The following is a 22,441-nucleotide window of genomic DNA, read 5'->3' on the forward strand; positions in this document are numbered from 1 at the left end:
AATCCACTCTCATTGTTATCTTGGTCACTTGGAAGAAATTTAACTCGAAAAAGAAAAGAATCCGTTGTAATTGAACGATTAATATTCTTTGTGCTTGAACTAGCTTTAAGAATAATTAATTAGTAGTGAAGCTAACAGCTACATCACTACACATGATCTTAAGATAAAAATCCAACGTTTGAAAACAAGCTAAAAACAGATGATAAAAAAGCCAAAGTTTGATTACATTGAGGGCCTGGGATGGACTGAGACCTGTCCAGGGTGTCCCCCGCCATTCGCACAGTTAGTTACTGCTGGATATGGGCACCAGTGACCCCTGCAACCCAAAAAGGAAGAATGATAATGGATGGATGGAGCTTAGGAGAGTTATTGTACCATGGCAGTTTGTGTCACTGGAGATCTTAAATGTGATTGAATGTTACAACATAGTTAAAGCATAAAGGTTTAAATATCACATAAATAAAATCTGCATTTTACACACACAGTGGTGCTTGAAAGTTTGCGAACTCTTAGTAATGTTCTATATTTCTGCATAAATATGACCTAAAGCATCATCAGATTTTCACACAAGTCCTAAAAGTAGATAAAGAGAACCTAGTTAAACAAATGAGATAAAAATATTATACTTGTTCATTTATTTATTGAGGAAAATGATCCAGTATTACATATTTGTGAGTAAAAGTATGTGAACCTTTAGGATTATCAGTTAATTTGAAGGTGAAATTAGAGTCAGGTGTTTTCAATCAATGGATGATGATCAGGTGTGAGTGGACACCCTGGTTGATTTAAAGAACAGGATCTATCAAAGTCTGATCTTCACAACATGTTTGTGGAAGTGGATCATATCAGGAGCAAAGGAGATTTCTGAGGAGCTCAGAAAAAGAATTGTTGATGCTCATCAGGCTGGAAAAGGTTTTAAAACATCTGTAAAGAGTTTGGACTCCACCAATCCACAGTCACACAGATTGCGGGCAAATGGAGGAAATTCAAGACCATTGTTACCCTCCCCAGTGGTGGACCAACAAAGATCACTCCAAGAACAAGGTGTGTAGTCAGCGAGGTCACAAAGGACCCCAGGGTAACTTCTAACAACTGAAGGTCTCTCTTACATTGACTGATGTTAATGTCCATGAGTCCACCATCATTAGAACACTGAACAACAATGGTTCATGGCAGGGTTGAAGGGGTCACTGCTCCCCAAAAAGAACATGGCTGCTCACCTGCAGTTAGTTAAAGATCACGTGGACAAGCCAGAAGATTGTTGGAAGAATGTTTTATGGACAAAATGAGACCAAAATAAAACTTTTTGGTTTAAATGGAAAGTGCTGTGTTTGGAGAAAGAAGAACACCACATGAAAACATTATTCCATCTGTGAAACATGGTGGTGGTAGCATCATGGTTTGGGCCTGTTTTGCTGCATCTGGGGCAGGACAGCTTGTCATCATTGATGGAACAATGGATTCTGAATTATATCAGAGAAATCTGAAGGAGAACATCAGAACATCTGTCCATGAACGGAATCTGAATAGAGGGTGGGTCATGTAGCAACACAATGACCCTCAGCACACAAGTCATTCTACCGAAGAATGGTTCAAGAAGAATAAAGTTCATGTTTTGGAATGGCCAAATCAAAGTCCTGACCTTAATCCAGTACAGATGTGGAAGGACCTGAAGCAGCAGTTAATGTGAAGAAACCACCAACATCCAGAGTTGAAGCTGTTCTGTGCAGAGGATTGAGCTAAAACTCCTCCAAGCCTGTGAGCAGGACTGATCAACAGTTACCAGAAACTTTAGTTGCTGTTATTGCTGCACAGGGGGGTCACACCAGATATTGAAAGCAAAGGTTTTCATCCTATTGCTACTCACAAATATGTAATATTGGATCATTTTCCTCAATAAATGACCAAGTATAATATGTTTGTCTCATTTGTTTAACTGTGTTCTCTTTATCCACTTTTAGGATTTATGTGAAAATCTGATGATGTTTTAGGTCATATTTATGCAGAAATATAGAAAAATTATAAAGGCTTCACAAACTTTCAAGCAACACTATAGACTAATTTGATTTTTTTGATTTTTTTAACTCCACCATTTAACCTACAATATATTTTAAAAGTTGCACAAAAATGTTCTTTACAGGACAAAGTAGGAACATATTCTAGTTGATCATGTGCTTCTTAAGTTGTCCACTGTTTTCTTTAAAACTCTTTTGCTTTTTTTGACTTTGTAATTGAAACTTTACATTTAGTTCCTATGTTACCACAGCTGGCAGTCCAGTTGTTGTGTTCTTTGCACAAAGACTGACTAATCAAGAACAAAACAATCACCAGGGTTGAAATTATTTGCAATTGTCTCTGTATGTTATTCTTTTGTCAAACTTTTTTCTGACAATAAAGTTAAATTGAATTATAGAGGCCTATAAGAAATAAAAAAAAAGTATAGTAATATATCATTTAATGTGCTTTATGATGTCTTAGACTTGACTACTCCCCCTGCACACACACACACACACACACATATATATCAGGTTCCTGGATGTTTGTTACGCAAGGGACGTATATAGTTTCTTTCTGAAAGATTTATGAGACCCCCAAAGCCATCACATAATACAACACTACTTACATTATTACACAGCTTTTTTTATGAGCGAGGCAGACTGGAAAGAAATGGACAGAAGGAAAGTTTCAGCAGACATGCATACAAGGCTGACCCCGGACAGAAACACATTACTAATGCTTAACTTCTCTCTAAAAGTAGTTTATAAACTCTTTAGTACATTAAGCTGTGCATTCTTAAAGTCACATTAAAAAAATCCTACAACTGTTAAGGTTACTCTTTATTTATCATTTGTAAATTGTATTTAAATCTAAATTATTTATCCTATAATACGCCTATTGTATGTTTACCATACTGACTATAATTTTTTTAAACATTTATAAAAAATAAAAAAATAAAAAAAAACACACACCGATGACCAAAGTCTCCAAAGAACTTTACAAGTACTTTGGACTGGGAGAAGAAAACACAACTATACTGTATACTGGATCATTAAACAAAGGCTAAAACAATAATCACACCCTTGTTACACTAAGACGAAGTCAACTAAAAATGTTGCAAGAATATACGGTCCCCTGTAGTTTTTGTTGGATAGTATTATATTATTCAAGTTCAAGTTTATTGTCACCACATGGTACATGAGGCGGAACGAAATTATGTACTCGGGGTCCCAGTTACACCCAAAAATAGCAAAAATATAAAGTTTCAAAAGAAACTTTAATAAGGATCTAAGATATACACTAAGATATACGCTGAACGAACGCCAAACGGTACACTAAGAGATCCAAGATATACGCTAAACATTAATAATGCAAGACATTACAGTGTAACAACAGCAGCCCGAACATGAGTCTGTAGTGAGCAGATAGGTTTGAATGAATACAGCAGCATGATATAATCAGCAGCGTAAGATCAGAAGCGTTATAGTATTTGTGAGCTTCTAAACTTTTGTCTTACAACGCTCATACGTTTGCAGAAAACTTTACTATATATTTATGAGTGTGTTTGTTTTATCTTTCAGAGTGTGCTACAGAATATATGTTTAAGTTGTAGAGATTTATCAGCCAACAGAAAATCTTATTAAACTTGGAAAATGATACGTGTCATAAAGAAGAAAGAAAAAAGATGTAATTTAACACGACTTGCTGGAAAGCATCATTGCAGAGCTTTCTAATTTACATTTCCTCGAGTACTGCTCATGCCTCCCTGCTGAGGTCATCTACTGTTCTCTGACCAGTTCCTTCTCCTGCTGCCTTCTTGTTCAACAAGACGGATGAATGGCTCATTCTGAAATCATAACCTAAACACAAAGATGAAGCTGATGATGGGTTGAGGATGTGAGCCAGCAGAATGTATGGACCGCACTCAAGTGTATTTATTACTGACGCCAGGGCATGACTGCATGGATACATAGCCGCTTTTTCTCTTCCATGCATTCTTTAGAAAGTATTATGCTGGTATGACACTGTTTATAATAAGTGTTTAGTTGTATTAGGCTCATGTTTATGTCTGTTCAGCGTATACTGAGATTTAGGAGCCAATGTGTGTGTGTGTGTATTAGTTACAGAAGGCCAACATCAGGATTTAAAGTGAAGGTTTTATGACTACAGCAGGATTCAGTCATCGTCAAACGCCTCACTCAGAAGTACACATTTACAATATGTGAGCTTTCTTTGACCCTAAGGGATTTAGTACCAAGAGCTCCATCCATCTTAAAGTAAAACATGATCTTAAGGTAAAAAGTGAAGTCTGGAATGTGTCATCAATGAAACATATTTGTCTTTTGTGGCCATTCTGCTGCAAACCATATGTAGGTTTTATTCCCTGGTTTAAAAAGATGGGGTGCAGAGAGTTGGATCAGATGGCAGGCACTGTGAGAAGTTTTTTTTTTTTTAAGGCTGGTCACAGTTACATATGTACAAATAAGTTATAGCTGTAGGGAAAAAAGGAAACTTGAGTTGGATACAACACGAACTATGTGTTATTTTATCAGCACAGTTTGGATTTTATTTTTAATGCCAACTATTTTAATCAATCATTAATTAAACATAAATAAGTCCTAGATTTTTTTTTTTCCTTATTTATTTGAATATTTGAACAGAATATCCTTTTCAGCTGTTATGGAAAAAAACATTTTTTATTATAAAACAGGCTCAATTTAAATTATATTATACTTGAATACACTTACAGATGTAATTGTTGGTGTTTTGTTAGTAATAAATTATGATTAGGTAGTATTTAGGGTAGTATCTCACTGGGCAGCAATTGTTGACAAATCAACTAGCTACCTGTGATAATCCATGTTCATTAGACACATTTATATATTTAGACATATGTATTAATAAACACCCATGAAAAAGGTCTTAACCAGAGACTATACAGATTACATTTTTCTCTTCAAATTTGTGAGAAAATAGTTTATTTTTGTTACCGACTTCTGAGTACCATAATTCTCAGGCTACAGAACACACCTGTCTCTAAGTTGCATATACTAAATATAATATAAATCATAATTTTGTACATAAATAAGAGGCTCCGGTTATGAAGCCACGGACATCCACCGTTCATTGTCAGGATCTGTGCCCAGCTCTGGCAGTGTGCAGCTTTCTTGTTGTAGTACAAAAATCACCCACCGGGTGGCGTTTCATAGACTATAGCTTGCTTTCAACACGCGCACAGACTGCAAGATCGTCACGAGTCTTCATGATGCTTCACTGTCTGACTCATAGTTAAACCATTCTACCTACAAAATGAACACAATAACGACTGTATCTAAGCATAATCACTGGACAGAACAGTGATAAACACCTACGTAACTGAAATTATTAAAAAATTATATACCGGTAAATATTACCCAGAAGTCTTAATGAGGTCATGTGACTAGAAGTCAAATAGTACCGGTAAAATATGGTAAATATTCATTAAATTAGTACCATTGATTTTTATTGTTAAACACGTTTGTTAACAACTGCTGTTTTTAAATGTACTTTCTAAATAAATTTGACGTGATTTCTACTCAGCAAAGAACTCATATGAGCAGGAGGGAGGACAGGGGAAGAGCCCCTCCTCCAGTTCGTCGTCTCCGCTGCATTTCATGCGCCCATTTAAGCTTAAAGGAGATACTGATATTTAAACTCATATTTACTACACAGAAAGATTTGTTTTAACTTGTATTTAAATATGGATCAGTCTTGACTGACTGATGACAGAGTGGGTGGAGTTATGGTATAGGGAATTTGAAACCCTGAGCAAGTGTCGTGCATGTGGATACCTGAGGGCATTCTCTCTGTGTCACAAACGCCTGCCCCCAAGAGGGGTGGGTGCTGGGAGCCACGAGCACCCAGTTCTGTCAAAGGAAAATGTTAGTCAGTGGCAGGAAGTTACAGAGAGACGGCAGGAAGTCTGTCAAAATAAAATATAAAAATGTAACTTGTGAGAATTAATTAAAAAAAAATACATAAATTAAACGTTCCTGCATATAAACTGCGGGGTGCAAAGTGTGAGAAAAAAGTAGCGGCTTGTACACTGGCAATTACGGTAGTTGTGAATAGTAAGCTGTATAGCTGCATTTTGAGCAGCCAATTTTATTTTTCATTGACCCTTTATTTATACAGGTAGACTCATTGAGCCACGAGAACTCATTTTCAAGAGAGACCTGTTTAGGGAGCAGATGGTGGTTAAGGACTTTGCTCATGGGCCCAGAGTGGGGAGAATGAGGGTGGAGGGGGGTGTGGGTGTTCCACCTTTTCCACCCACATTTTGATCTTCACAATACCGGGAGTTGAACCTGCGACTTTCCGATCACTGGCCCATCTTCTAACCTCTGCGCCACCACTCCCCCCAATTTTATGTCTCAAGTTGGGTTTTGGGTGGTCCCCTCTCTTGGATCAATCAACCACCCCCCCACCCCCACCATTTGGTGGGTTGTGCTCCCCTCTGGTGGTGGGCCCCCCTGCCGCCAGTGCATTGGCGGCTCTCAGCAGCTGGGGCTGTGTAGTGGGGTGTGTGCGGGCCCGCCCTGGTGGCTGCCTGCGGGGGTCTGGGTGCCCTGGCTCTGTCGGGCCTCTGTTGGGGGGTGGTATGGCCTCGGGACTCGGGGCTCGGTGTCCATGGCCGGATCCACTCTGGAGGGGCAGGTTGCCGGTGGGGCCTGTGGACTCGTCACTGCAGCCTCCTGGGGTTTCTGCATTGTGGCTGCTGGGGATCGCCCGGGGCTTCCCTTTGCTTCTCTCTCTGGGGGGTGCAGGTGTCCCTGTTGGGGGACTCCCGGAGTTTCGGGCTTGGGGGCCTCTGTGTGTCTGTGGTTCCGGTCTTCCCTGTGCTACCATCATGTCCTGTGGGGACGGGTTTGTGAGGTCCCCACATCCACTATTGAACATTCTTATGGAGAAACCTTATAGTGATAAGCATGCTCACACAGGTGTTTAGATTCAGGTGTTTATCAGATACACACTCAGTTGGGTTGTGGTGGCCACTAAACACATCTTGTATTACAATTTACTTTATAAAATACTTTCTAATGATGTTACAAGTATCATTATATATGTTGTTTGTTGTTGTGGTTTCTTGGTTTTGTCTTGTCTTTTTTTCCGCAGGTCTAGAGGCAGACTTCAGTGATGTTGATTTGTGTTCTCTTTATGCTGGTGAAGATTCTCAGTCATCCAGGACATGATGAATTCAAAAAGCGTTCAATACAAAAACAACTGGACTTTATTTGTAACAGAAGACGTTTCGCTCCTCATCCGAGGAGCTTTCTCAATTCAAAGAGCAGAGAGTGAGAGATTCAGGTTATAAGGCTGAGTGAGATAAGACACACACACACATATATGTAGATTGGCAATTCACACCACTTTCAAAAACCTATAATGCAACTTTAAAACAGATTCCCAGCCGGTTTTTCACACCTGATGGGAACAGAGGGGCCTCATCTGTGTATTAGAGGAACAAAAGACTCTTGCTGTTAATGTTTGTTTAGGTGTGAATTGCCAATCTACATATGTGTGTGTGTCTTATCTCACTCAGCCTTATAACCTGAATCTCTCACTCTCTGCTCTTTGAATTGAGAAAGCTCCTCGGATGAGGAGCGAAACGTCTTCTGTTACAAATAAAGTCCAGTTGTTTTTGTATTGAACGCTTTTTGAATGTTCTCTTTATCCATCTCTCTCTCTCTATTCCTATCTCCTTGTAAATGAGTCCTCGAGGCTCAATGGGATTTACCTGTCTAAATAAAGGTTGATTGATCTTTACATTTGAACTCTTCTCTCACTTTTCTGCTTTGTTATCTTCTTTGTTTTTCGTCCCCGTGTCCATTACATCTGAAACAAGCCCATAGCAAATTCTAATAAAATTTTATTTTTATATCAAGCAGAGCATTAAGGCCAGCCATAATGCTCTGCTTGTGAAGGTAAATCTGTTCAGCATCACTTTAACACTCAGACAATAATTCTAAGTGTCACAATGCTGGACAGGACAAGGGGAAAAAATAAAGAACCAGCAAAAATATCTGTCAATCACTTTCAATGCATGTTTGTGGTTGCTGATTGATCCAAATTAAAAGTGACCCACGTGGACTCACTGGCCGATAGTCCAGGAGCTGACCAATCAGAGTGCGTATTGCTAGATTTGAGGTGTGTCCCTCATTGATTGACTGACAGCTGTCCACATGTCAGGGAAGGAAGTTCGAGAGCGGTGCTCAAAATAAAAATTTTTTTTTTTTCAGAATAAGTTTGAAAAAGAACTGGAGAGATATCAAAACTGGCAGATTAAAAAAAAAAACGACTGTCAGAGATCATGTTCACTGACTCCTCCACCTGAGAGAGACGCGGAGGAGGAGGTGCGGTTGTGCAGGTGGAGGCTACGTTAGTTGGAGTGGAGCAGACAGGAGTGGAGGCGAAGGGAGGAGCAGGCAAGAAGAGACAAATCTGAGACTCATAACTGTGACCCGGGGGTGCTTGGGTAAAAACAACTTGTTGATACTTGGAACTAACAGCATGTTAACTATAATGCATTTATTGATAAAATATAAATATAAATGACAAATTTCATATGGATTCAGTTAATTTTGTTTGCTTAGTTTGCTTCTTAGTGAAAAGAAAGTTAATACAGTTTCAGTTTCAAACATGACCTTCATAACACACGTTGATTCTCAGTAATAAAACTCTTAAAGCTTGACACTGAACAGGTGACTTTGAGTTATGTAACTTTGTCAAAATATATTAAATTGGCAGGACGATGGGTTAGTGGTTAGTACTGTTCTCTCACAGCAAGAAGGTCCTGGGTTCAAGCCCCGGTTTGTACGTGGGTCTTTCTGTGTGTGGTTTGCATGTTCTCCTTGTGGGAGAAACACCTATTTCCTCCAATAGTCTAAAAACTTTCATATTAGGCTGCGTTCAGGCCCAGTCCTCTTTTGCAAATGAGATCTGTGACCTCAGTGGGATTTGCATTAAGGTTAATAAATAAATAAAAATAAATCAACTCAAAAGAGTGATACTATATTTAAAAAAATACATCACAATTAGTCCATTGCTCAGTTCAAAATAACTGAAAATTACATTGTTTTAATTCACCAAACGTAGCTTTTTGCCTTTAAAATTGTTGTTTTAGCTGTGGCTGAGATGGGGTAGAGGCAGGGCAGCCGACCTGGGACCAGAAAGTCACGTCTCAACTCCCCACCATTCCCACATGCCGTGGTGTCTCTGAGCAAGACACCCAATCCCTAACTGCTCCCCGGGCGCTTACATAACCTTTAGTATTTTATTTGTTTCGTAATGTAGCTTGATTTTATTTTGTTTTATATCGCTACTTTTATTTCCTTTTCATTTTATATGCATTTTATGACTGTTTATTGTCGTGTATTATCTGTATATTTGTTTAAAACAGGTCTCTCTTGTACATGAGTCCTCGTGACTCACTGAGACTAACCTGTATAAATAAAGGCTGAATGAGTAGCTGCCCACTGCTCCACCTGGATATATCTCACATGTGATGGGTTAAATGCAGAGAACCAATTTCACCATTGTATGGGAACACACAATGATGACAACACACAGCACTTTACTTTACTTTGCTTAATATTCCGGTGTTATCAATGTATATGCAGACAAGATGGTGATTTTTAGGGTAAATTTGTAAGATTAATGGAGGGTCTATAGAACCACTTATCCCAGGGGTCTGCCAGCACGTCCTAATTTATTCATTGTGACTGGAGTTTGTACAAGTTTTGTACAAAACATTCATTCTTCCCCAAACCGACACAGTTTCCTGAGGTTTCATGAAGTTGCTGGCTGCTTGAATTGTTCGAAGTCAGTCAGTATTATAGTACAGCTGCACTCTTCATCTGGTCTTTTTCAGCTCTTCCTTCTAGGAGGTTTAAGAGGACAGACCAAAATGTACAACTCTGATTCTCTCTCATTTTCCCTTCTTTCAAGATTGATTGAACAGACACAGATCAGATTTAAAATTCGTGAAATATTTTACTTTTTACTAGTTTGAGTTGGTAGTCGTTGGATAAAAATATTCTGTATTCATCTTAATTACCTAAAGAAGCCACAAGATGACAGAAGATTTTTTAACCAAGTTTTACTTGCAAGGACAGACGGTCACTTACACAGATGTTTCATTGAAGCCCGATTGCGAGAATCTGCACCGGACAGTGTGCGAGAATAGTTAATATACGTTTATCATCTCCCACAGGCCTGATGACCTCGGCCTCCCAGCTGTACATGCAGGATCACGGCAGCCCCTCTCTGAGAGAAAAGAACTCTCTGAACTCACACACATGGTTCAACATTAATTTAACATTAGTTAGTGATAAACATCCTTGACCTTTACCAAACTTCCCCTGACAGTAGTCATGTCAAACACACCGATTTACCCCATTAACTGAATAAGAGATTTTTAATGACAAGTAACTTAAGGAGACTTTAAAGGTTTAAATGCACTCTTGATAATTGAGAAAAATATGTTTATTTAGCAAGACAGATACCCAAACTGGAAATGTTTATTCATACTTTGCTTTCCATTCACCCACACATGGTATGCCAACATTTATGTACAAAATACATTCTGTTTTATATTTTCACGTGAACAGTAACAATGTACAGTATAATACAACTTACCTATACAAGATTAGAAATACAAGATAAGAATGTAAACATTTTCCTCACAAACTTAGAAAAACTAAAATAAACAGCTGAACACATAATCTTGCAATGAAATGAGACAAAATTAAGATTTATGTAGCATATTCATATAAACACAAAGTTTCGGTTTGTAATATAAAAGTGTTTTGAAACCTTTCACATATTTATAAAAGTTGTAAGAAAACAATAACACAATGTCTAAAGTTTTTGTGCTTAAAATAAAGGCAAGTACATAGTTTCAAGCATGTATTACATGTATTTAACAGTATTCAAAAAATGTGTTCATATCTTTTGCCTGCAGTTATAACAATCTAGTAATGGCTTAGTTATTAGACAGAACTGCACAGATAGAAAGTAAAGGCTTTTATTTTGCTGAATCAATATATGTAGAAATGCTTAATTGCACTTCTCTAAAACCTTGATAAAAGAAATGGAAAGCTCCATCTTAGAATTACAGAATAGTCCCTCATCACTGTGTCTGATCTTGTCCTTAACTTGTTGGCTGTTAGGTCATTACTCTGTTTAGTGGCTCAGAAGCAGCTTAACAAAATACTCTTGCCTTGTACTCTTGGTATGTTTTATGTGAATGTTGCTTGCAGTGTGTTTCCTGGAATAATGTAAGTTTTCTGAGCCAAGTGTGTGAATGTGTGAGTTCATGTCTGTGTGTAATGGAAAGAGTTGAAAATGATATGTCAAAAACAAAACTGCAGTCTCTCACAGCACTGGATTTTTCCTGTTTGTTTTCATGATAATATCTATATGATTCTAAAAATTCCAGTCTTCGTAATAAAACAGTTAAAACTATATAGTAACAGAGTTGATAAAGAGAGTTTTAAGTGTCTTTCAGCTTGAAATCTCGTTTTTTATGTAGGTATTGAATACAATCACAAACAGGATGAATTAGTAGACAAACTGAGCCCCTCCGTGTGGCACCATCTCCGTCACACCCCACGCCACTGTGGTCCCCCTCTGCTGACAGCCCTGGCCTTGCTGCAAAGCCATCTGGGAAATTTCATTCTTCATCAGCACTCTGTCCCATATGTTCACCGAGGTCATCATCCCTGCAAACGCCATCTCTGGATCAAACGACACCTCGAAGCCCGTTGCGCTGCTTATGTAGCAGTCGTTTTTTTCCTGCCCCAGCTGGAGCGAGCCTCCAGCAGGTAAGACGTGTCCTTCAGCCACGCCGGGTGAGGATGCTACCTCATTACCATCTGCCCACAGAGTCGCCAGGCCCTGCTCAGAAGACCAAGCTCCACACAGGTGGATCCACTGCCCCGGCTTCACCACACCCCCGGCTTCCACCAGGTGAGCTTCTCCTCCGACGGTAAAAAGGGCAGAGGTTTGGGCAAGCAGAAGCTGGATCTCATATGGGTTCTTGCGGTTTCCGTAGGAGAGGAGCACAGTTTTGTTGGAGACAATGTTCGGCTTGACCCACATGCAGACAGTGAAGGAGGACAGGGACAGAGAGGCAACTGGAAGGACAGCGGTGTAGATGCGGCGGGAGCGCATAGGGAAGAGCAGCGCCATGTCACACCCTGAGCAACAAGAAAATAGATGTATTTAGCCACTTTTAACCACTAAGTAAAAGTAATGTTTTTATACACATACTTTTTGTTGTCTTATTGAGCAATAAAAATGTTAGAAAAACAACTGAGTAACCACAGACAGCGTAACAATATGTTAAATGTTTAACTGAAGAATAAAATGTTATTCAAAGGTGATCTAACGCATGTTGTTCTTTAGATCAATTGAGGAGAAAAACAAAGTTGATGGCCACCATTGTAACAAATAAAATACATTTCTTCTGCAAGAAATTTGCTCATTAGGTTTGAGAAAATCTAGGCTAGGTGGGAGAAATAAATGTGGCCAATTTTATATTTGTAAAAAGCATGAATGGGTGTCCCCATTTCCCTGCTATAGACACATACAGTGTTTCTGAGCCTAAGGAGATGTATGTTACTTTATGTAGTTTTGCAAGAGCCAGTTTTAGTTTTCAAAAGGCCGTATTTTATGTCACAAAATGCCACACAATCTTATGCTGGAATAAATCATTAAACCCATTTCAAATTTGAGCGAGAAAGAAGGTTAAAATTGGAAAAAGCTACCACTGTTGCTGCTACAATAAGCTTTAAAAGCAAATGGATCACTCTCCCCTAATTTAAAGATTTTTTGAATGAGAGGCATTAAAAGCTCAGCTTGTGGTCAGTGGATTTTATTAGGAATTGTTCCTTCCCTCGTTTCTCTCTCTGTCTTTATAACTCGGTCAGTTGTACAGATACACTGTAAAGCTAAGATTTGGTGGGGTAGAAGCTTTTAACATAAGAAGGTCCTTTTTAAAACTCTGGCATGAACTACCATATTTTCCGCACTATACGTTGCTCCAGAGTATAGATCGCATCAGTCAAAAAATGCTCAATGAAGAGAAAAAACATATAAATCGCTTTGAAGTATATGTCACATTTATTATGCATCGCCACTGACCCCTTGCACCCAGGGAACGTGCGCCGGTCCTTGCCCTGGGCGGTGCAGTGGGGTCACACTGAGAACAGTCCGTCCCAATTGGCAGCCTTGCCAGGATTGAGCGGGCCCCATCCCTCTGCCACCAGAGCAGGGAGGAAGAGCAAAGTGATACATGTGGTGCGTGGCGAGGTCCGGGCGGGGTGACGCTGTAGAGCTCATGGCTGGAGCCGCAAGCCACCTTCGTCGCCGGACCCTTCCGTGCCGATCCAGAGCCGGTCGCTGCACACCACCCTGGTGGAAATGCACCTGGCAGGAGCCAGCCAGACATAGGGGGAAGGTCCCCCGCGAGGGCGGATCCTTTCCCTCTGAGCGGCCGTCCCTTCCGCCAAGCTGATTCCCCCGGGCAGACTGCGCGGACCCCACCCGTTTGCGTATTTTATTACCTGCAGTTTGTAACCTGCAGATTAGCATTTTCTTTTTGGATGCATTTTAATTGTGTTAAGTTTTTCCCAGTTGTCTCTAAGTGAATGTTTGGGAGGGGGGCATTTAGCAGTAGAGGAACAACATGTAGTTGTCAAAAGCCTAGAGGGCCCTCTCGCGGCTGCAAATGGTAATGTTTACTCTTTGGTTCATGTCAGTATGAATGAACATTTAACGCGTCAGTCAAAAATTGCGTCATGAATAGGGGAAAAAACATAAATAAGTTGCTTTGGGCTATACGTCGCAGGACTGGCCAAACTATGAAAAAAAGAGCGACTTATAATCCGGAAAATATGGTATGTATGAATTGGTTCCACTAACACTGACCATTAATGTATTTAGCTTATTTATCTTTTTACCCAGGTTTTGAAACTTTAAACTTTAAATAGCTGACTCTGTTTCAGTTTTTCTGAAATGTTTATCTTCCTGATTTTATTATTTGATCTGAATGTGTTTTTTGCTAGATCTTCATTTTAACAAATCACTGAACTGAAGTATCTGTAGGCGATCGTGAAATTTACCATGCTACAGTCTCTCTTTTTGTCCTAATCTGTTTATTTTATTCTGCTTCCCTCTCTGTGCTTTTTTATGTAATCTCTTCATCATTTCTAATTTTTTCTTTGCTCTTCTTTTTCTTTTCATACCCACTTTTTCCCCCTAACGCTGTCACTGCTGCTTACTAAATCAGGATATCCCAAAACTGACCGTTCATGTGTCTCATATTTCTGCCACTCAAACTTTTCAACATGCCTTTGAGTGTTTTTGTGTGTTTAAATTCATGGTGGTTTCCATCTGGTTCTACTTTCTCGAGGCTCATTGGTGTGGTTTTCGTGGCGATTGACTGAGTGCACCCCCTCTGTACTAAGTCTGACCAGTTTTTAAAAGGTGTATTCAGTCAGTTCATGACTTAAATAATTGTACTTTTTTTTTACATTTTAAAGAGCGACTTGTCAAAATGGGTATTTCCAGTTCACCACATGCTTGTGAGCCAGCCGATCTTCCTCGACTCGATTGTTTTATACAATACTAGTGATGCTAGTGAGACAGAAAGAATGCCTTTTCTTGAGGACATTTTAAGCTTTATGACAGAATTTACAAGTAAGACCCATAAGATCTTGTGTGGTATTTTTCTTGAGTTTAGAAAAACTGAAGATGGAAGTTCAAATTGTATGGAGAATGAACACAAACTAAAGGAAACAGAACAGGAACACAGACATATTGCTGATGGTTAAAGAGATGTTTTACCTGCAGGTAGGGATCTTTGCCTTGACTTCAATTCTTTTAGTTCATCTCTAACCACCTGCAGTGCAGCAAGGACCCTATCTAAAACTGCCTCCCCTGATGTCACCTCCTGTTCACTGTGGCCAGTCCCTTCATCCCCTTTGAGCCGAAATCCAGTCTTGGAGTGCGTCCCCGTCCCGGCTCCAGAGCTGCTGAGGCAGTTACTCTCCATCTTAGAGAGTTTGGACGCTTGTGTATGTGCCGCTGTGAGAAGCTGCTGCAGCATGGCCTCCAGGTGGTGGGGATTCCCAATAGATTTACCAGCAACAGAGGTCAGATCATCAAGTTTGAGCTGCTCCAGAGTTTCTTGAAGACGAGCCTCTATCTGCATGCCCATCTGTCTTCCTGCTGTCTCCACTGCTGTCCCACAGGATCCACCATACTGGGCTACAAACCTGACAAATGACCAGTCCAAAAAGATTTATACCTTCATGGAGTAAGATCTTTATTCCTTTGCTTAAATAGCTTCCTTCAGCAGCAGAGTCTTGTGTTAAAAAGCTTTTACTACCATTTAAACTAAAATTAATACATTTAGGAAGCTTTTGAACAGAATTAGAAGTATTTTAAAAAGTTAGTACTTGATCAAAACAATAAGCTGCTTATAAAGCTATATTTCTCAGATATAAATTATTTTTTTATCCAGTTTATGAAAATCATTACATAAATTCATTTCTTCCTATTTATTTATTTGTTTGTTTTTAACTTACCTGAGCATTTCGTCGCGCAGTGACCCCATCTCCACTTTGACAATATCACTGGTGTACTGAAGCAACATGTTCTCCCTCATCTGACTGTTCTCCAGCATGGAGAAGACTTTGTCCCATTTTGTCAGGTCTGAAGACTGGCAGGGGCCTGAACTCTGTGTAGCTGCAGAAAAGGGTGATATGTTGAAGAGATGAAAACAAGTTACATTCTGTACTGGAGAGCTAATTGGAATAAATGGTAAATGGACTGTACTTATATAGCGCCTTTCTATCTTATCAAGATACTCGAAGCTCTTACACTACAATCTGTACCCTCATTTACCCATTCATACAGGACTCTACTGCATCTATTCAAAGACGAGTCATTACTTACCTGGACTCCCTTCAGCCTTATCTGAAGCACTCTGTTAAAAACCTCGGAGTGGTTTTTGACTCGGATTTTAAGTTCGACAAACAGATCAGTTCGGTTCTGCAGAGAAGCTTCTTCCAACTGCGGCAGGTAGCTAAGCTCAAGCCAGTGCTGTCTAGACCCGACCTTGAGACACTAGTCCATGCATTCATCACAACCCGCCTGGACTATTGTAATTCACTGTATGCTGGGGTCAGCCAGGCCTCTATCTCACGGCTACAGCTCGTCCAGAATGCTGCAGCTTGGCTCTTAACCGGTACACCGAGGTATGAGCACATCACACCAGTTCTGTCCTCCCTACACTGGCTTCCTGTGAGAACTAGGATTGATTTCAAAATTCTCCTCCTGACCTATAAGTGCCTAAATGGCCTCGCACCCATCTACCTCTCTGAGCTACTGGAACCATATGTTCCCTCTCGGGCTTTGAGATCATCCGATCAGCTGCTTGCTCCGAGAAGATCGGGCGTTTTCAGTCATTGGTCCCAAACTGTGGAACAACCTACCCCCCAACATTAGGCATGCCACCTCCCTTCCTGTGTTCAAATCCCTGCTAAAAACATATCTGTTCTCTCTGGCGTTTCATACTGTGTGAGTTGATTTAGTATATCTTGTTCCATGTCTTCATTTTAATGCTGTTGTTTTAATTTTTTAAGGTATATTCTTACTGCTTTTTATTTCTTAGTGTTACCATTAGTGTTAAGCACTTTGATAACAGCCTATCTGTTTTAAATTGTGCTCTATAAATAAATATGACTTGACTTGACTACTTTATCACATTCATACACCGATGGGTCACACATCGGAGGCAATGAGGGGTTCAGTGTCTTGCCCAGGGACACTTTGGCATGTGATTGCTGGTGGAATTGAACCCCCAACTCTCGCATTGGAGGACGACTGCTCTAACCACTCAGGTGTTCTGCCCTGCAAAGAATAAAATAGAAAAAAATAGACTGCAAAGTTATTAACGCCAAACTTTACCCAAACACAAATACCAAAGACACAGCCTCTTGTTTCACAGAAGTCCATAATTTCCTCTTACAGGGATAATTTAGATCTTCTGGAGTGGGGTTCTTTGGTAAGTTATGAACAAATATTTAAAGCCTAACCGATATATCGGTTGGGATGATATTTTTAGGCCGATATACACATTTGTGGACATATCGGTATTTGTAATAATTGTCCCATTGTGCGCAGATATAAACACTGGGAAGGAGCCGTGTCCTTACATGCAAAAAGCGTAATTATACAATGTATCCAGCAGAGGGCACATGTGGACTACGTTCAAGTCATGGTCATACACTTTAAGTTTCACTTTCAGCACAGCCGAAGCAGGGAACAGCTAAATACTGTGTAGCGTATTTTGCTGAACAGCATGGTATGTTTATTGTAACTGATCTGTAAAATAAATCAACAATAATAAATTCTCTTCAATCCTCCAACCTGCTTGTCATGAGCTATGTGCCTCTCAAATTAGCAAGCTAATGTTTAAATAACCTAGCATAGATTATTGCCTTGTAAAACTTTATCCAGAACAATAAAGCTAACGTTGAGGTAAACACATATCAGTGTTAGTAACTTTATCTTTGTCGTCCTCAATGAAATGTACTGTTGGTCTGAAATCTTTACGTCTCTGCAAAGAAAAAAACCGCTGCTGTGGTCAGTATTAATTAGACTTCACCATAATGGACTGACTGTTTAAACAATGAACAGGGAAGGCCGTTTCTTTGTTTAATTTATATTTTTGTAACACACTTGATAACTTTGTGATGAATAGTGACATAATCTGTCCCTTTGTCTATTTTCTTTATATTTTTGTGTCTTTATTTTCCTTTTCTGCGTCTTGTATTTGTCACTCTGTTCTGTCATTTTCCTCTCATCCTCAGCCTGTCTCTTCAGTCAATAACCATTCACACCTGTCTCTAATCAGCAACTTTCCCAGGTGCACTCCTTATGCACTCTTCCTCTGCCTTATTTAAACCTCTCCTCATCACTACCCAAACGTCCACTCGTTGATCTGTCAACCACAGACGTCCTGATCCTCCTCTGTTCTGTTCTGTTCCCGTGTAGCTGATGACCCATTCTGTCCTTCTCCTGTTTTGCCTGATAATCCACTCGTAAGTTTTTGCTGTAAGTTTGAGCCTTTGTTTTGTTGTTTAAATATACATTTTTTTAATTTAAATTCCTGCTCTCCACGCCTACCTGCCAGTGGGTCTAAAAACTAAGGATTGGGATAAATAGTGGAGGATAGAAAATGTAAACACACATTAAGAAGACTGTTTCAAGACTTTGTGTTAAAACAGGTTTATAAAGCTGCTGTTTATTAATTATTGGGTGTGGACAAAGCTAAAAAGTTTTAGCCATTGGTTATCGGCATTAGCCTTCCCCTCCTGATATCTGTATTGACAATAGCCAAAGTTTCCGTATCGGTCGAGCTCTATAAATAACGTAGCTCTTTGTACAGCTCAGTTTAGAGAAATAAAGCTTCATCCTGACTGATTAACAAGCTAATGGCTAGTCCAAGCGGAGAAGACTAAAGCAGATTGGTGCCACCTTAGAAAAACTCAAATATAAAAAAAAACCAACTATTTATGTTAACAATATTTCACAAGCCCTTATATTTCATTAGGTTTTGTGTTATTCTGGCAGAGATAGTTTGATTTTCATGGATGGTGTGCTTCAGTGCTAAATTGGAAGTGCTACAGCTAGCTGCCACCCCTATATATTTACCTACTAACCATAGAGTTTTTTTCTGTATGTAAAATAAAACAAAGCTAAATTACCAGAGGTGTAAAGCTTTAAAAATAAGCATTTGTATAAATCACTGACAATTTTGAGAATGGAGTTGTTTTAAAAACAGAACAAATTCATTTTAGCCTTCAAGGGTTCAAGGTTCAAATGTAACTCTAAAATATATTGTTCATAACTTTTTCATAGTTGCCTTTTCCATTCACCCTTCTCTTAGGAAGTAGAAATATTAGTTTCAGATGGGTTAACTCTACCAGGTGAAACCACATATGCAGCTTCAGAACATGCAAGCAAGACCTTTCTTTAACATTTGCCTAATTAAAAACACAAGTAGTGTAAATCCCATGGTAAAGAGGGTGGAAGTAGGTTGTTGGACAGCGGGTAAAATAAAAGCCCAGGTGGGAACAAATGAGGATATCAAGTTGTTTGGAGAGAACATGAGAAGGAAACAGGGCAATTTCCTTAAGAAACCAAGAGCTCTGACAGCTGCTTTTCCTGTGAGAATATCTAGCTTTGTGTTGGGGACGAGGAGTGAGACGGAAGAAAAAAGACGAGGAGGACCTGTTGGGAGTAGAGAGAAACATGGTGGTGGGGCACTGGGAGGGTGTAAAACAAAGCTGAGGGTTAAAACAACAAGGAATGGGAATATATGTGTGTCCCACATGCTGTTCTGGTTAACGTCTGAGCCTCTGTTTATACTCTCAGATCTACTCCAAGGGGGCATTATTACAGGCCTGCACTGTTTATTTTGACTTCTCAATATGTACCAATTTAAAAGTAAGACAAAATGAGTGTTCATGCAGAAACTCCCTTTGATTTATCAATCCAAAAGAACCAAATATACTTTACTGAATAATATTAATGATCGAGGAAATGCAGTTAAAACTGAGATGAAAGAGTTTTTTTCCTCTTTTATTGTGAACACTACTCTTCCCTGTTTATTGTCTTCCTGTTTCACACCTGAGTTATACCACACAATTGTTCTTCAATAACGTTGCCAATGTAAAAGGACTAAAGCCCTCTTATTACATGTTGGTAGTTATTCTTCAATATGTGTCACAATTATTCAGTTGCTACTCCTGCATCTTAAGAGAAATCCAACTAGACAATCAAAATTGCATCATAAATACGTTAAAAAATAGTAAGTTTTTCTTTTCTTTCACACAGTGTCTCTCTCGTTGGTTCAAGGCCTAATTTATTCTTACATCTTCTCAGAGTGTAAAGTGCACACATCCAAACTTTCATTGACTTTCATTGTATCTGAGCACAAAAGTTTCTTGTCCAAACTAAAAATGAAGGGGCTTTTTACTTACCGTACCTTTTACTCTTCTGCAAAATGGTAAATGGCACTTAAATAGCGCTTTTCTATCTTATCAAGATTCTCAAAGCTCTTTACACTAAAATGTGTGCCCTCATTTACTCATTCATACATCACTCTTCTAGATCTCTATACAGAGTGAGAGCTTCGTCACATTCATACACTGATGGGACACACATCGGAGGCAATGAGGGGTTCATTGTCTTGCCCAGGGACACTTGACATGTGACTGCCGATGTAATCGAACCCCCAACTCTTGCATTGGATGACAACTGCTCTAACCACTCAGCCACAGCTGCCCCCCAATGCAAAACATTGTAGTTACATAAAAATTAACATGTTTGATAACCAGAGTTTGTTGCCTCTTACAATTTAGGATTCTGTTTAGTATTACTTGTCTTAGCACAGTCACGGTGTGTTGTGAGGTTTACTTTCCAGTCTGCATTTCTGTCTGCCTGTCTTTTTAAGAGTATTGTCAGAGAGCGAGAAACACAACTGTGTGGTTACCACGGTGACCCTAATGAGGCTAAACATTTCTCTAATTTTTGTCGTCTTTACATGTCGTGCACACATCAAGACGTTGTGACTTGTCTCAGCTCCAGGGGTTATTCGGTCACTTTTCATTTTAGCACTCCATCTTTAAAATAAAGCTTCTGGATTTGCATGCCCCTTTGCTGCCTCCTAACCCTGCCTTTGGGTCCGTCTCTCCTCCTCACCTCCCACCATCTATAACCAAGCTGATGGTTTTCAGTTAATGAAAAATAAGCACTTTGTTCCTTTTCAGAAGGATAAGACACCTTTGAGGTCACTTAATTCTGCAGCGGCTCAGCACAATGGTCTGAAACTAAGCCGTGCCGTGACCTCTTTCTCATGTTGCCTGTTCATTTCAATTTCTCTCAAAGATTCACAGATTTGAAGAGGTTAGGAGTAGTGACCTGTATCTTCTTGCAGCCTTTGACCTCTCCCTGACACACCTGCAAACAAAGTGCTCAACTCACGTGTTTGACCTCCTCTCCGTCCCACAGCGAGCTCATTATAAATTCTGAGTTTCTATACCATTTTCCCCCACCCTCTCATTTTCCTCTGCTCTAATTTGTGTGTGTATTTTACTGCTCAATGACTCAGAGTTTTTGCCCTCTATCCCATTTAGTCATGTTACAGGCGGCATGCCCAGATTTCTGCCTCTTAACCGCTGGGGCTGCAGTTACACCCCCTGCGGGGTTTAGAAAAACAAACAAATGCACAATGCAAGCTGTGAAAGGTCCACACACAAAACCACACACAGTCGCTCCGTCCCCGCTGTCTGGCATTAATGCAAAACCACACATGTGTGCACACAGAAAACTTAAAGGCTTTTTCTTTAATTTGAGAAAAGAATTCCTCAATTGTGGACAAAGAGTCTTCTACTTTTAGGCGCAACATATTGGTTGATGCAGCTCATTTAACAAAACTTTATTCCTAATTCTGGACTTGCTGTAGCTCTTCTTTTTGAATTTCTCGTCCTTTAGGCCAACTAACACAACATTTCAACTGTTAGATCACGTTATACGACAGAAATCTGAATGTTTGCACAACCTTACTGTTACCAAATGTTTGGGTTGTAAAATAAAAAGTACTCACATGTTTTCCTTATACTTTTTGATTTCTGGGAGTCGTATTATGATGGTGCTACTTAACTGAGGTAAACCAAAAAGAAAACTTTCAGTTTGAAGTGTTTTCAGCCTGTTGCTGCTCTCTTGCTGTGTCTTGACAGAATGACGTAAATCAATGTCCTGATCTCACCTTACAACTAAGCCACCCCCGACCACCACCCCCGACCACCACCAGCCCCATCACAGTAAAACAAACAAATAAACCCTCTTTAACCTGTAACTGCATTGCATTTCAAGTGTGACCTGATAAAATAAGACGTTGCTTAAAGTTTTAACACTCACTTTGCGTTTCCTCCTCCTGCGTGATTTCATTCTCATAGTTGTTGCTGTAAGTGATCTCGTGCACATCCTCATAGGCAAGAGCCGCGCACACACACACCGACAGCAGACACACGGCCTCGGGGAGCCTCCTGAGAAACATTCTGCTGCAGCCTGATTGAGTGTGAGAGAGATGTGTAGCAAGTGTATCCTCTTGGCTTCAGATTTGCTCCCTGCCTCTCAGTCTAACTTTGTGTATGTGTGTGTGTTTTGAGGGAGTCTTCCTCTGCGTGTGTTCTGTTTGCTGCTCTGTCTGTCTCACTTTCTCCAGAGCTTCAGGTCCACCACTCTTTTTCAACCCGTCGCTCTGTCATTGTGTGTTTGTCCCTCCTCTTGCCTAATGACTCCCCACCTCCTTCTCTCTGTGTGTGTT

General features: G+C 39.8%; 2 protein-coding genes across 4 annotated transcripts in view; one reads left to right on the forward strand and one right to left on the reverse strand.

Moving 5' to 3' along the window:
* veph1 (ventricular zone expressed PH domain-containing 1) overlaps window positions 1-22,441 on the forward strand; it is a 139,214-nt gene that overhangs the window by 21,955 nt on the left and 94,818 nt on the right. The gene's annotated exons all lie outside the window — the stretch shown is intronic.
* Window positions 11,575-22,331, reverse strand: ptx3a (pentraxin 3, long a). Its single transcript, XM_037677411.1, has 4 exons — window positions 22,033-22,331; window positions 15,630-15,789; window positions 14,887-15,317; window positions 11,575-12,236 (listed from the first exon to the last, which is right to left on the reverse strand). The coding sequence occupies exons 1-4, from the start codon at window positions 22,169-22,171 to the stop codon at window positions 11,599-11,601; spliced, it is 1,368 nt and encodes a 455-aa protein (XP_037533339.1). The 5' UTR covers window positions 22,172-22,331; the 3' UTR covers window positions 11,575-11,598.

Source organism: Nematolebias whitei, chromosome 6 (genome assembly GCF_014905685.2).
Source record: "Nematolebias whitei isolate Nwh7 chromosome 6, NemWhi1, whole genome shotgun sequence".
Lineage (NCBI taxonomy): Eukaryota > Metazoa > Chordata > Actinopteri > Cyprinodontiformes > Rivulidae > Nematolebias > Nematolebias whitei.

Bases quoted from the DNA above. Each gene is read 5' to 3' on its own strand.
- ptx3a (XM_037677411.1), bottom strand. From the start codon at position 22,171: ATGTTTCTCAGGAGGCTCCCCGAGGCCGTGTGTCTGCTGTCGGTGTGT. The intron at 15,790-22,032 runs GTGAGTGTTAAA...CCTTTTCTGCAG, and splicing joins GCAGGAGGAGGAAACGCAAA to CTACACAGAGTTCAGGCCCC. The intron at 15,318-15,629 runs GTAAGTTAAAAA...GTCATTTGTCAG, and splicing joins CTGCGCGACGAAATGCTCAG to GTTTGTAGCCCAGTATGGTG.